Below are 14,121 nucleotides of genomic sequence, written 5' to 3'. Positions count from 1 at the left end.
TTATCCATGAAATTAAATAAATTTCTATAATATAATAGTAATGGCTGCACAGTAGTTATTATTATTATTATGGATAGAGCAATACATTCTTGGATATTTGGGTTGATCTTTACCTGGAAGTAGAATTCCTGGATCATATTGTAGATGAATTTTTAAAACTTTGAGGACCCTTCATATTGTTTTTTATATGTTTTTCAATTGTTCTGGGGTTAATCAATTTACATTCCCACCAACAGTGTACAAGCATTCACTTTTCTCTACATCCTTGCCAACACTTCTTATCTCATGTCTTCTTGAAGATAGCCATTCTATCAGGTATGAGATGATACTTCATTATGGTTTTGATTTGCATTCGCCTGATGATTAGTGACATTGAGCATCTTTTTATGTATGTTGGCCATTTGGAAAAATGCCTAGTTAGTTCCTCTTCCCATTTTTTATTGAACTATTTGTTGTTGTTGTTGTTATTGAGTGGTATGCATTCTTTTTAGAATATTGACCCCTTATTTAATATATATATTGCAAAATTTTACTCCATTCTGTAGGCTGCTTTTTCATATTACTGTTTCTTTTGTTGTGCAGAAGCTTTTAAGTTTGATGCAGTCCCACTTGTTGATTTTTGCTCTTGTTGTTTGTGCTTTGGATGTCATATCCAAGAAGTCATTGCCAAGACCAGTGTTGAGGAGTTTCTTCCACACATTTTCTTCTAGAAGTTTTATGATATCAGGTCTAATTTTCACTTTTTATGTTGAATAATTTTTGTGATTGGTGTGAGATAAGATCCATTTTTATTGTTCAACATGTCTATTTTTCCCAACATTATTTGTTGAAGAGACTATTTATTCCCCTTTGGGTATTCTTGGCTCCCTTTCAAATATTTGTTAACAGTAATATGCAGGGGTTTAATCCTGGGGTCTCTGTTCTGTTCCACTGGTCCATGTGTCCATTTTTATGCCAGTATCATATTGTTTTAATTACTATAGCCTTGTAGTACAGTCTGATATCAGGAAGTGTGATGCTTCCATCTTTATTTCTTCTTCTCTTTCAGGGTTGGTTTGGCTATTCAAGATTTTAGTGGGTTCCATACAAATTTTAGTATTGTTTTTCCTATTTCTATGAAAAACGCCATTGGAATTTTGATTAGGATTATATTGAATTCATAGATACCTTTGGGTAGTGTGGACATTTTAACAATATTAATTTCTCCAATTCCATTTATTTGTGTCTTCTTCAATTTCTTTAGATAAAGTCTAGTAGTTTTAATTGTACAGATCTTTCACTTCCTAGGTTAAGTATATTCTTACATAATTGATATTTTTTGATGCTATTATGAATGGCAGAGTTTGCTTTATTTTTTCTTTTTTATGAAGTGTAATTGATTTACAATACTATACAGTACTTTTGCAGATTATACTACATTATAGATTATTACAAGATAATGGCTATAATTCCCTGTGCTATACAGTATGTCCTTGTTGCTTATCTATTTTATACTTAGTAATTTGTACCTGTTCATCCCACACCCCTAATTTGTCCCTCTCTCCTTCCTTCTCCCCTTTGGTAAACACAAGTTTGTTTTTTAGAACTGTGAGTCTGTTTCTGTTTTGCACATTTGTATATTTATCTGTATCACTCCAAATTCATTTTATATTCCACATATAAGTGATATCATACAATATTTGTCTTCCTCTGTCTGATTTATATCACTAAGCATAATATTTTTTAGGTCTATCCACATTGCTACAAATGGAAAAATTTTGTCCTCTTTTATGGCTAAGGAATAGTCCATTGTATACCACATCTTCTTTATCCAATAGTCTTTTATTGAACACTTGGGCTGCTTCCTTGTCTTGGCTATAGCAAATAGTGCTGCTATGAACATTGGGGTGCATGAATCTTTTGGAATTAATGTTTTTAATTTTTCTAGATATATACCCAGTAGTAGAATTGCTGGATCATATGGTAGTTCAATTTTTAATTTTGTGAGGAAACTTCATACTGTTTTCTGTTATGGCTGCACCAATTCACATTCTTATCAACAGTGTATAAGGGTTTCTTTTTCTCCACATCTGTTCCAATACTTATTTGTAGACATTTTAGTGATAGCCATTCTGACAGGTTTGAGATGGTATCTCATTGTTGTTTTGATTTGTGTTTCTCTAAAAATTAGTGATGTTGAGCATCTTTTCATGTGTCTGTTAGCCATCTGTAGCATTCTTTGGAAAAATGCCTATTCAAGTCTTCTACCTATTTTTTGATTGGGTTATTATTTTCTTTAATATTGAGTTGTTTGAGCTGTTTATATATTTTTTATATTAATCCCTTGTCAGTCACATCATTGGGAATTCTTTTCTCCCATTCTGTAGGATGTCTTCATTTTGTTGTTGGTTTCCTTTGCTGTGCAAAAGGTTTTAAGTTTAATTAGCTCCCATTTGTTTATTTTTGTTTTTATTTCTTTTGCCTTAGAAGACTGATCTAAGAAAATATTGCTACAATTTATGTCGAAAAGTGTTCTGCCTATGTTCTTTTCTAGGAGTTTTTTGGTTTCCAGTCTTTAGGTCTTTAAACCATTTTGAGTTTATTTTTGTACGTGGTGTGAGGGAATGTTCTAATCTCATTATTATACATGTAGCTGTCCAGTTTTCCCAGCACCACTTGTTGAAGAGACTCTCTTTTCTCCATTGTATATTCTTGCCTCCTTTGTCATATATTAATTGACTATAGGGGCATGGGTTTATTTCTCGGCTCTCTGTTGTGTTCCATTGATCTATGTGCCTGTTTTTGTGCCAGAGTCAAGCTGTTTTGATTACTATAGCTCTGTAGTATAGTCTGAAGTATGTGAAGGTTATAGTTCCAGTTTTGGTCTTTTTTCCTCAAGATTTCTCTCATAATTTTGGTATTTTGTGGTTCCATATAAATTTTAGGATTATTTGTTCTAGTTGTGCAAAAAATGTCGTAGATATTTTGATAGGGATTGCATTAAATCTGTAAATTACTTTAAGTATTATGGCCATTTGAACAATATTAATTCTTCCAATCCAAGAGCATGAGATATCTTTGCATTTGTATTATTTTCAATTTCTTTCATCAATGTTTTACACATTTTAGAGTTTAGGTCTTTCACCTCCTTGGTTAAGTTTATTCCTAGGTTGTTTGTGGTTTTTTTGATATGATTTTAAATGAGATTTTTTTTTTTACTTTCTCTTCCTGATAATTCATTATTAGTGTATAGAAATGTAACAGATTTCTGTATATTAATCTTGTATCCTGCAGCCTCGCTGAATTCATCAATTAGTTCCAATAGATTTGGGGTGGAGACTTCAGGGTTCTCTATTCAGAGTATGTTATCATCAACAAATAGTAACAATTTTATTTCTTCCCTTTCAATTTGGATAGCTTTTCTTTGTTTTTCTTGTCTGATTATTGTAGCTAAGACTTCCAATACAATGTTAAATAGAAGTGGTGGGAGTGGGCATCCTTGACTTGTTCCTGAATTGAAGGAAGACTTTCAGCTATTTATCATTGTGTATGACATTGACTGTGCATTTGTCATAAACAGGCTTTATTATGTTGAAATATGTTCCCTCTATACCCACTTTGATGAGAATTTATATCACGAATCAATATTGAGTTTTGTCAAATGTTTTTCTGCATCTGTTGAGATGATCATGCGATTTTTATCCTTCCTTTTGTTAATTTGGTGTATCACATTGATTGATTTGTGATTGTAGAACCATCCTTGTGACCCTGGAATAAATCCCACTTGGACATGGTGTATGATGTTTTTTCTATACTGTTGGGGATTTGTTTTGCTAATATTTTGTTGAGGATTTATGCATCTGTATTCCTCAAAGGTATTAGCCTGTAATTTAATTTTTCTGTAGTGTCTCAGTCTGGTTTTGGTATCAGGGTAATTATGCCCTCGTGGAATGATTTTCTGAGTGTTCCCTCCTTTTCAACTTCTTGGAATAGTTTGAAAATTATAGGTATTAATTCTTCTTTAAATTTGGTGGAATTCCCCCTTGAATCTGTCCAGCCTTGGATTTTGGTTTGCTGGGAGTTTTTTTAAATTACAGATTTGGTTTTACTTGTGGCAATCAGTCTGTTCAATTTGTCTGTTTCTTCTTGACTCAGTCTTGGCAGGCTTTATATTTCTAGAAATTTGCCCATTTCTTCTAGGTTGCCCAATTTTTTGGCATATAAATGTTCGTAATATTCTCTTATGATTTGTTTTGATCTCTGCAGTAACAGTTATTTCTCTTCTTTCATTTCTTATTTTGCTTATTTGGGTCTTCTCTCTTTTCTTCTTTGTTAGCCTGGCTAAAGGTTTATCAATTTTATCTTTTCAAAAAATTAGCTTTTTGAGGAAGGTATAGCTCAATGGTAGAGTGTGTGCTTAGCATGCACAAGGTCTTGGGTTCAATCCCTAGTACCTCTGTGAAATAAATAAATAAACCTAATTGCACCCCCCCCAAAAAAACCCAGCTCTTTTGTTTCATTGCTCTTTTCTATTTCTTAATCTCTATTTTATTTATTTCCTCTCTAATCTTTATTATTTTCTTCCTTCTACTGACCTTAGGCTTTGTTTGTTTGTTCTTTTTCTAATTATTTGAGGTGGTAGATCAGGTTGTTTATTTGCAATTTTTCTTGTTTCTTGAGGAAGGCCTGTATCACTAAAATCTTCCCTCTCTTACTGCTTTTGCTGCATCCAATATACTTTGGAAAGTTATGTTTCCAATATCATTTTCTGATTTCCTCTTTGATTTCATTATTGACCCATTAGCTTTTTTGTAGCATGTTGTTTAGTTTCCACCTGTCTGTTATTTTTCCTATTTTTCTTCCTGTAGTTGATTTCTAGTTTCATCCTGTTGTGGTTGGAAAACTGCTTGATATAATTTGTACCCTATTGAATTTGTTGAGTCTTTTTTTTTGTTGTTACATGTTTTGTGATCTATCCTGGAGAATATTGCATATGCACTTGAAAAGAATATGTATTCTTCTATTTTTGGATGTAATGTCCTGTAGATATCAGTTATGTCCAACTGGTCTATTGTATCATTTAAGGCCAGTGTTGCCTTATTGATTTTCTGTCTAGATAGTCTATCCAATTAAGTCAGTGGGGTGTTAAGTCTCCTACTATTATTTTATTTTTGTCAATTTCTCTCTTCACTTGTTAGTATTTTCTTTACGTATTTAGGTGCATCTGTATATGTTAATGAGTGTAATATCCTCTTCTTGTATTGATCCCTGTATCATTATATGATGTCCTTCTTTGTCTTTTGTTGCAGCCTTTATTTTAAAGTGTACTTTGTCTGATATGAGTATTGCTATCCCCCACTTTCTTGTTGCTTCCATTTGCATGAAGTATCTTTTTCCATCCCCTCATTGTCAGTTTGTGTGTGTTTTTAGCCCTGAGGTGAGTCTATTGCAAGCAGCATATTGAAGGGTCTTTTTTTTCTAATCCAATCATCAATCTGATGTCTTTTGAACAGAGCATTTAGTCCATTGATATTGAAAGTAATTATTGATAGATATGCCATTTTATTACTTGTTTTCCAGTTGTTTTATAGTTCTTCTTTGTTCATTTCTTCTTGTTTCTATTGTTGTGGTTTGATGATTTTTTGTTGTTGTTGAATGCTTGAGTTCTTTTCTTTTTGGTTTTTGTGTGCCTTTTGTAGGTTTTTCATTTGTGGTTACCATAAGGTTCATATGTGTTGACCCATAATCATATCTACTTGATTTAAACTGATAGTCATTTAAGTTCAAATGCATTCTCAACCATCTACTTTTTCAGTCCTCTCCCCTACATTTTGTGTTTTTATATCATATTTTACATCTTTGTGTTTGTGTCTTTACTGTTTATTGTAGTCATAGTTGCTTTTACTTTTTTTTTGTATTTTAATCTACATACTGGCTTATTTTAGTGATCTTCTATTCTTACTATATATTTGCCTTCCCTATTGAGATTTTCTGTTTCCTCTTTACATTTTTGGAAGAGTTTGAGAGGGGTTGACATTAATTCTTCTTAAAATGTTTAGTAAAATTCACCAGTGAAAGCATCTGGTCCTGGAGTTTTCTGTCTTGGGACGTTTTTTGATTATTGACTCAATGTCTTTCCTCATTATTGACCTGTTCACATTTTATATTTCTTCCTGATTCAGTCTTCATAGATTGTGTGTTTCTAGAAATTTATAATTTTTAAAATTTTTTTATTAGAATAATAAAAATAGAAAAATAAATTTATCTAATTTGCTGGCATATAATTGTTCATTGTAGTTTCTTTTCATCCTGTGTATTTCTGTAATATCTGTTGTAATAGCTTCTCTTTCACTTCTAACTTATTCTTTTGAGTGTTCTGTCTTTTTTTATTTATTAGTCCAGCTAAAGATTTGTCCATTTCTTTTTATCTTCTTGGGAAACTAGCTCTTAATTTCATTGATCTTCACTATTGTTTTTCTGGTCTCTAGTTCATTTATTTCCACTCTGACCATTATTAGTTCCTTCATTCTGCTAACTTTTGGCTTTATTTCTTCTTCTTTTACCAGTTCCTTGAGGTGTAAATGTAGGTTGTTTGAGATCTTTCTAATTTCTTAATATATGAATTTATCATTCTAAGCTTTTCTCCAGAACTGCTTTTGCAGCATGTCATAGGTTTTGTTATTTTTGTGTTACCATTTTCATTTGCTTTGAGGGTTTTAAAAACTTTTTTCCCTTTTGATTTCTTCTTTGACCCATTCTTGTTCAGAAGTGTGTTGTTTAATTTCCACATATTGCAGATACATCATTGGACAGCTTTTGTGTGACCCAAGGAGTATGGTAGAAGTGACACTATGTGACTCTGAAATTAAAACATAAAAATTGATGTAGTTTTACTTTGTCCCCAGGAATTCTCACTCTTGAAGACTTCAGACATTTGGAAAGCAGTCTACCTGCCCTGAGAACTCTATGGTATAAGGAAGCCCAAGCTATCCACATGGAGAAACCACATGCAGAATCCTTGGCACTTCATAAAGAGAGATGCAGATCCAAGCCCAATATGATCCCACCCCTCAGTGTTCCAGCTCCAGTCACTCTGACATATAACTACATGAGATCTCAACACAGAACTACCCCAGCAAGCCCATCCTACAGAAACTGTGAGAGATAATAAAATAATTGTTATTTTAAGCCTCTATATTTGGGGATAAGTTTTTATACATCAATAGGTAGTTGAAATAAGTCTCTTTTATTCTTGAAAGACATTTTCGCTGATAATACATTTTCAGGTTGACAGTAATTTCCTCTGAGCATATTGAAGATAGAATTTCATTGACTTCTCTTTATTATGAGGCTGTAAAGAAGTCATTTAGTATTCTGTTGCTCTTTTAGATATGTTCTTTTTTTCTGACTGATTTAAAATATTCCTGTTGCTTTGATTTTTCTCCGCTTTCACTGTAATGTGTCTCATTATTTATTTGTTTTTATTTCCCTGGTGGGGATTCATTGGGTGTTTCGACTCAGTAGATTTATGCCTTAAATCAGCTTTGAAAAACTTTAAGTCATTATCTTCTTAGTATTACTCCTGTTCCATTCTCTCTGTCTTCTTCTAGAACTCATAGGAGATGTTTAAATCTTCTCACGTTGTCCATTGCATTACTTAACTTTTTGTCCATATTTTCTGTATTTGGGTCTCTTTATGATGCATTCTGGGAAATTTCTTCTCATATATAGCCTAGTTCATTAGTTCTCTCTTGAGCTGTGGCCAATCTATTAAACTAATCCACTGAGATTAATATTTCATTCATTGCTTTTTTATTTCTAACATTCTGTTTCTAGTTTTCTACATCACTTTCTACAGTTTCTTTTCCCTGAAGATGTTTTCAGACTTGTCATTTGTTTCTTGAAACATAATTAGCCTAGGTGTTTCATATTATGTCTGATGAGTCTAATGATTATTTTGTCTGTTGATTTAGCTCATGGTGTCTTTTTCCTCATGTAGTTGGTTACTACTGTGATGTTCATTGTCCTTGGCAAACTTATTTCAGAAGATTCTCCCAAGCCTAAGTTCTTCCTCTCGTAAAACTGTGGTTTACTTCTTCCAAGTGCTTGGAAGTACTACCAGTCTAGAACCATTTTAAACTTTTTTCCACAGCTTATGGTTCCCGATATCATACCAATCATACCAATGATAAAAGTTTGGGTTGCAACTCCAACTGTATGAACTGATTTTCCTTATTTTTTATTGCTCTATTCAGTATGATAGCAATTCTTTAGCAATATCCTGGAGGTGGTAAAAGGGAAGATATGTCTCTGGTTCACCCTTAATCAGAGAGTGTAACCCTTTTGGAACCCCAGCTCAATATGGAGTAGATCTCCTTTGATTTCTGCCTCCTTCATCCTGTGGTGAGTCCATTGTTATCATTGGAAGAAAATTAGATGTTTCTCTAAAACGAGGCAAATAATTAGAAAATAAGACTCAGTAAAAAAATGTGGGTTTTAACCTCTTCAGGTCTTCATGCATGAAAATTTTATTTAAAAATTTACTTTTCCTTAAAATAATCTCTAATAAGCACATTTTATAAGTGGAAAAAAACATATAGTAACATCAAAGAAAACTTATCACCACCTATATCACACATGTTGGCAAGCTATGGCCTATACTTTTTTTGTAAATTAAATCTTATTATAACACAACCACTTTCATTTCTGTGCACATTATCTATGACTGCTTGTGCAGTACAAGGCAAAGTAGAGTAGTTGAGAAAGTGACTCTATGGATTATAAATCTTAAATTATTTACTGTCTGGACTTTTAGAGAAAATGACCCTTTTAGAAAAAATTTCCTTTCTAAGGGAGTCACTTCAAACTTTATCTAATTTAACTATAAATAAACATAGATGATAGAAGACTTTGATGTTGAAAATATCATGCTTAAAAAGAAAGGTGTTAGCCCACTTGGAATGTCCATTTGACTTTGACTTAAAATAAATCTATAGAAACTTTCAAGATCCTAACTAATCTGCTTCATTTAACATTGCCAGAAAGTGAAAGTGACTAATACCATACTTTTTTATTGTTTAAATCATAAAAATGAGTAGCATATACTATGGATGAACTTTAACACCTCTGACTCATGTGTACATTTATAGTTATTTCTAATCTGTTGCAGAATTACCTATACAGAAGCATAAGACAGTTTTCATATTTTGTTTTTTTTTTAAAAAGGAGGAGGAAGAAAAAATAGAAAGATAATCATGGTTACTCTACTCGCAAGTAATTAATTTCTCCTAAAGAATGATATTGATAAATATCAAACTATCAACCTTTTTACATAGCTATACAAATGCATATTTGTGGGTCTTGAAAAAAGGTCTGAGAGGACAGAAAAGTAAGGGAAATGCCCCTTCCAAAGACTTCTTATCCTCAGAGTAAGGGATGCCTATCTGATAATAGATACCATTTTCTTTGGATATAACCCCTTAGTAATTCATGGTCTGACGGTTAATACTAACCCTCTCTTCAAGAATGCCCTAAGAAAGTATGCACCATGGAGACTGAGGCCTTCCAAAGGGCCATGTATGCCTGATCTCTCCAGCAGGAAGTCAGAATCCCAGTGCTAATGATTATATTGATTAAAAAATATCATTCATTATTATTATTTTTAGTTGACATACAATAAAATTAAATTTTATGTTGGTGTACTGCATGCATGAATTTTTTAAATCACCACCACTGATAGGATAAAGAACAATTCAACACCCCAAGAATTCCATAAACTAATCATAACTCAATTAAAAAAATGTTAAAAAAAAAAACCCAAGAATTCCCTCATACAAGCCCTTTTGTATTCAGACCCTGTTCCCACTACTAACCCCAGGGATCCATTGTCTCTATAGATTTATCTTTTCCATAAACTCATAAATGTGATAATAGAATATGGATCCTTTTGGGTCCACATTCTTTAACTTACTAAAAAATACATTTAAAATTCATCCACATTGTTACATATATAAAATCCATTCCTTTTTATGGCTAAGTAGTATTCCATTGTATGGCTGTACAACAGTTGAAGGGCATCTGGGCTGTTTCCAATTTGGGGCATTATGAATAATGCTGTATTAAATATTTGCATGTAGGCTTTTGTGTTTTAACTTCTCTAGGTTGAGTACCTAGAAGTGTGACTGATAGGTTTCATGATAAGTGTATATTTAACTTTATAAGAAATTGCCAAACTGTTTTTCAAAGTAGCTGTACCCACTCTGCACTCCCACCAGTAATGGTAATGTTACAATTTCTCCTAATCCTTGCCAGCACTTGCTAGTGTCAGGGTTTTATAACTGTTTATTCCCAATCTAATAGGTATTTAATGGCATCTCATGGTTTAAATTTGAATTTCCCTGACTCATAATGCTGAACATATTTCATATGCTTACTTGTTATTCATTTATCTTCTTTGGTGAATTGCCTATCTGTCAAAGTTTTTTGTCCATTTAAAAAAATTGGTGGGCTGCTTGTTTTATTATTGTTGAAATTTGAGCTTTTTTTTTTAATGTATTCTGGATACAAGTCTTTTATCAGGTATGCAATTGTCTACCAGATGGTGGCTTGTCTTATTCTATTTATGGTGTCCTTAGCAGAGCAAAGTTTTTAATTTTGGTGAAATCCCATTTAGTGAGTTTTTCTTTTATGAATTTTGCTTTTGATGTCAGATCTAGGAGGTCTTTGCTTAACCCAAGGTTATGAAAATTTGTTCCTATGTATTCTTCTAAGAGTTATATATTTTAATAGTATTAATTTAGGTTCATGATCCATTTTGGGTTAACTTTTGCACATGGTGAAAAGTTTAGGTTTAAGTTCATCCCTTTTTGCATGTGTATATTCAGTTGTTTTAGCACTGTTTGTTGAAAAGACTTGCCTTCCTCCATTGAATTGTCTTTACATCTTTGTCAAAAGTTGATTGACCATATTTGTGTGAGTTTCTATCTGGACTCTCTCTTCTGATTTCATCAATCTATTTGCCTATCTTTTCTCCAATAGCACACTGTCTTGATTATTGTAGCTTTATAGTAAGCTTAATATTGAGTGATATCTGTACTCCAACTTAACTATTTTTTTTTCAAAATTAGTATGGGCATGGCTATTCCAGTACCTTTGTCATTCCATATAATTTTTAGAACTCACTTGTGTATATCTACAAAGAATTTTGTTGGAATTTTTATTGGGATTGCATTAAATTTATAGATGCATTTGGAGAGAATTGGCATCATGGCTATATAGAATATTCCAATCCAGGAACATGGGATATTTTCCATTTACTTAGGCCTTATTTGATTTCCTTTATCAGTGTTATATAGTTTTCAGCATACAGCTCATATGTTGTTTGATATATACTTTAATATTTCACTGGGGGGTATTGTGAATGTCATTGTTCATTTTTATTCCAATTTCTACTTGTTCACTGATAGTGTATAGAAATACTATTGATTTTTGTATGTTCACCTTATATCCTTCAGTTTTCCCAAACTTATTTATATTAGTTCCAAGAGGTTTTTTTGTAGATTTGCTGGGATTGTCTACATAGACAATCTGGTCAATTGTGAATAAGGGTAATTTTATTCTTTTCCTTTCAAATATGAAATCCTTTTATTTCATTTTCTTCCCTTTCTTCACTGTCAAGGACTTTGAGGAGTGGTGAGAGCAGACATCCTTGCTAGTTCCTGATTGTAGGGGGAAAGCATTCAGTCTTTCACCATCAAGTATGATATATGCTGTAGGTTTTTTGTAGATATCTTTTATCAGATTTATCATTAGGCATGAATGTAGGGTTTTATCCACTGCTTTATTGGCATCAACTGAGATGACTATATATTTTTTTCTTTTTGGGTTTGTTAATATGGTGAATTATATTGATTGATTTTCAAATGTTGAATTCTTTGCATTCCTGGGACAAACCCCATTTGTTGATAATGTATTATTCTTATTGTATTTTGTTGTATTTGAATTGTTAATATTTTGTTGAAGATTTTTGAGCTTCTGTTCATGTTATTGTTTTATAGTTATTATTTCTTGTATTATTTTTGTTTGCTTTTAGTGTCAGGGTAATGCTGGCCTCAAAATACATTAGTAAGTGTTCTTCTCTTCTGGAAGAAATTGTATAGAAAGTGTAATGATTTTTCTCTAAATATTTGGTGAAATTCAGCCTTTTTCTTTTTGGAAGGTTTACTATTATGAATTCTAGTTCTTTTATAAATATAGATTTAGTCAGTTTATCTATTTCATTTTGTGTGAGTTGTGGTAGTTTGTGGTTTTCAAGGAATTGGTCCATTTCATCCAAGTTGGAAACTGTATGAATGTAGAGTTGTTAATAGGGTACTTTATTAGCCTATTAATGTCTGTGGAGTTAGTAATGATATCTCTCCTCTTTCATTCATGATTTTAGTTATTTGTACTTTCTTTTTTCTTTGTCTATCTTGTTACAGGATTATCAATTTTACCGATTTTTCAGAGAATCTTTTTTTTTAGCTTTATTGATTTTTTTCTATTCTTTTTCTGTTCTTAATCTCATTGATTTCAGTACTTATACTTATTATTTCCCTTTTTTTTCTTTGCTTTGGGTATTTTTGTACATATATTTTGAATAATTCTATTAGGTTAAAATTACTCTTTATAATTTCTTTGCATTACAACACAGATACCCAGAACAGACATCATAGGGCTTTACTTTCTAACTAAGCTCTTCCATCCTAGCCAAGCTTTTTAAATTATAAACGAAAGTCGTACAACCAAACTTGATTCTATCTTTCCTTTTTGGTAAGTTGATTGAGCCTTCTCTGTGACTGTGTCATCTGGCATTTCCCCACTTCTGTTGTTTTCCCTTTTCTCAAGTCAGACCTGTCTCATATGATACTTTCTTCTATAGGCAGATTTCTATCTGCAAAGCCATGGCAAGCCCTTTCTTTCTTTATGCCAAGCCCAATTTAAAGCATGGTGTTAAGAACTCCCATTTATTGTGTAGTTACTAGGAACCAGACACCATGCTAAGTATTTTACATGCATTTTATCTAATCTACACAACAAGCCATTTGTTAGGGACTATTATCCATTTCATTGAGCATAGCAGAAGCTTAGAGAAGAAGTATGACTTGCCAGACCATAGAGCTAATATGTGGAAAAGCAAAAATTTAAATCCAGGTCTGTCTGACTGCAAAGTTACACTCATCAGCACTACATTATATAGCCTGTGGTATATTCCAATATTCTCCTTTTATTAAAATAAAAATATTTTACATTTAGTATCAGAATACCTTAGATAGCTATAATTAAAGTACTACACTGTAGTTCATGCTTATCCTAACCTCCCCATTTATATAGAACAGTGTGACTCTTACCCAGGGTTGTAGCTCACCTCTACTTCCTCATAAGCTTTCTTTTTAAATTTTATTTATTTAAAAAAAATTTTATTGAAGTATAGCCAGTTACAATGTGTCAATTTCTGGTGTACAGCACAATGTCCCAGTCATCCATGTACATAACATATATTTGTTTTTGTGTTCTTTTTCATTAAAGGTTACTACAAAATATTAAATATAGTTCCCTGTGCCATACAGAAGAAATTCTGATAGACTTTTAATAACCCATTCCTGAGCTGCTTACAATTTCTTACCCAATACATTGGAAGTCTCATCTCCCTGGCACGACAGCCTTCCTCTTTGGTCCAAGCCTGCACTCAACATACTGGTATAATTTGGGGATTTTCAAACTTTATTGTGCATCAGAATCACCAGAAGTTCTTGTTAAACAGATTGTTGGGCCCCACCCCCAGAGTTTCTGACTCAGCAGATCTGGGGTGAGGCCCAAGGATTTGCATTTTTAAAAATTTTCCAGGAGAAGCTGATGCTTCTGGTTCAGGGACCTCACTTCAAGTATCACTGGTATACTGATATGGGTGATCAAATGGTCTTTGGTATGATTTCATGGTATTGGTAGATTTATGAACTAGTTATGAATTCCCACTTATTTTATGAGTTTAATATAAAACATATGGAAGAAAAAAGCAAAAAGAAAATAAAAGTCTGAAAAGCCCCAGTCACTAAAATTATTCCACACAAAATACCTTACATCACCAACAAAACTTGAAAAGCT

At 32.4% G+C, this 14,121-nt stretch overlaps 1 protein-coding gene across 1 annotated transcript in view; it reads left to right on the top strand.

Moving 5' to 3' along the window:
- The window catches only part of LOC116661873, a 119,165-nt gene extending 112,018 nt beyond the window's left edge, over positions 1-7,147 (top strand). The window contains exon 3 of the mRNA XM_032474683.1: positions 6,885-7,147. Coding sequence (XP_032330574.1) covers positions 6,885-7,147 — 263 coding nt within the window. The remainder of the gene's footprint in view (positions 1-6,884) is intronic.
- Positions 7,148-14,121: the final 6,974 nt, after the last annotated feature.

The sequence above is a fragment of the Camelus ferus genome, chromosome X (assembly GCF_009834535.1).
Source record: "Camelus ferus isolate YT-003-E chromosome X, BCGSAC_Cfer_1.0, whole genome shotgun sequence".
Lineage (NCBI taxonomy): Eukaryota > Metazoa > Chordata > Mammalia > Artiodactyla > Camelidae > Camelus > Camelus ferus.
This window is presented reverse-complemented; position numbering and strand designations above follow the sequence as displayed.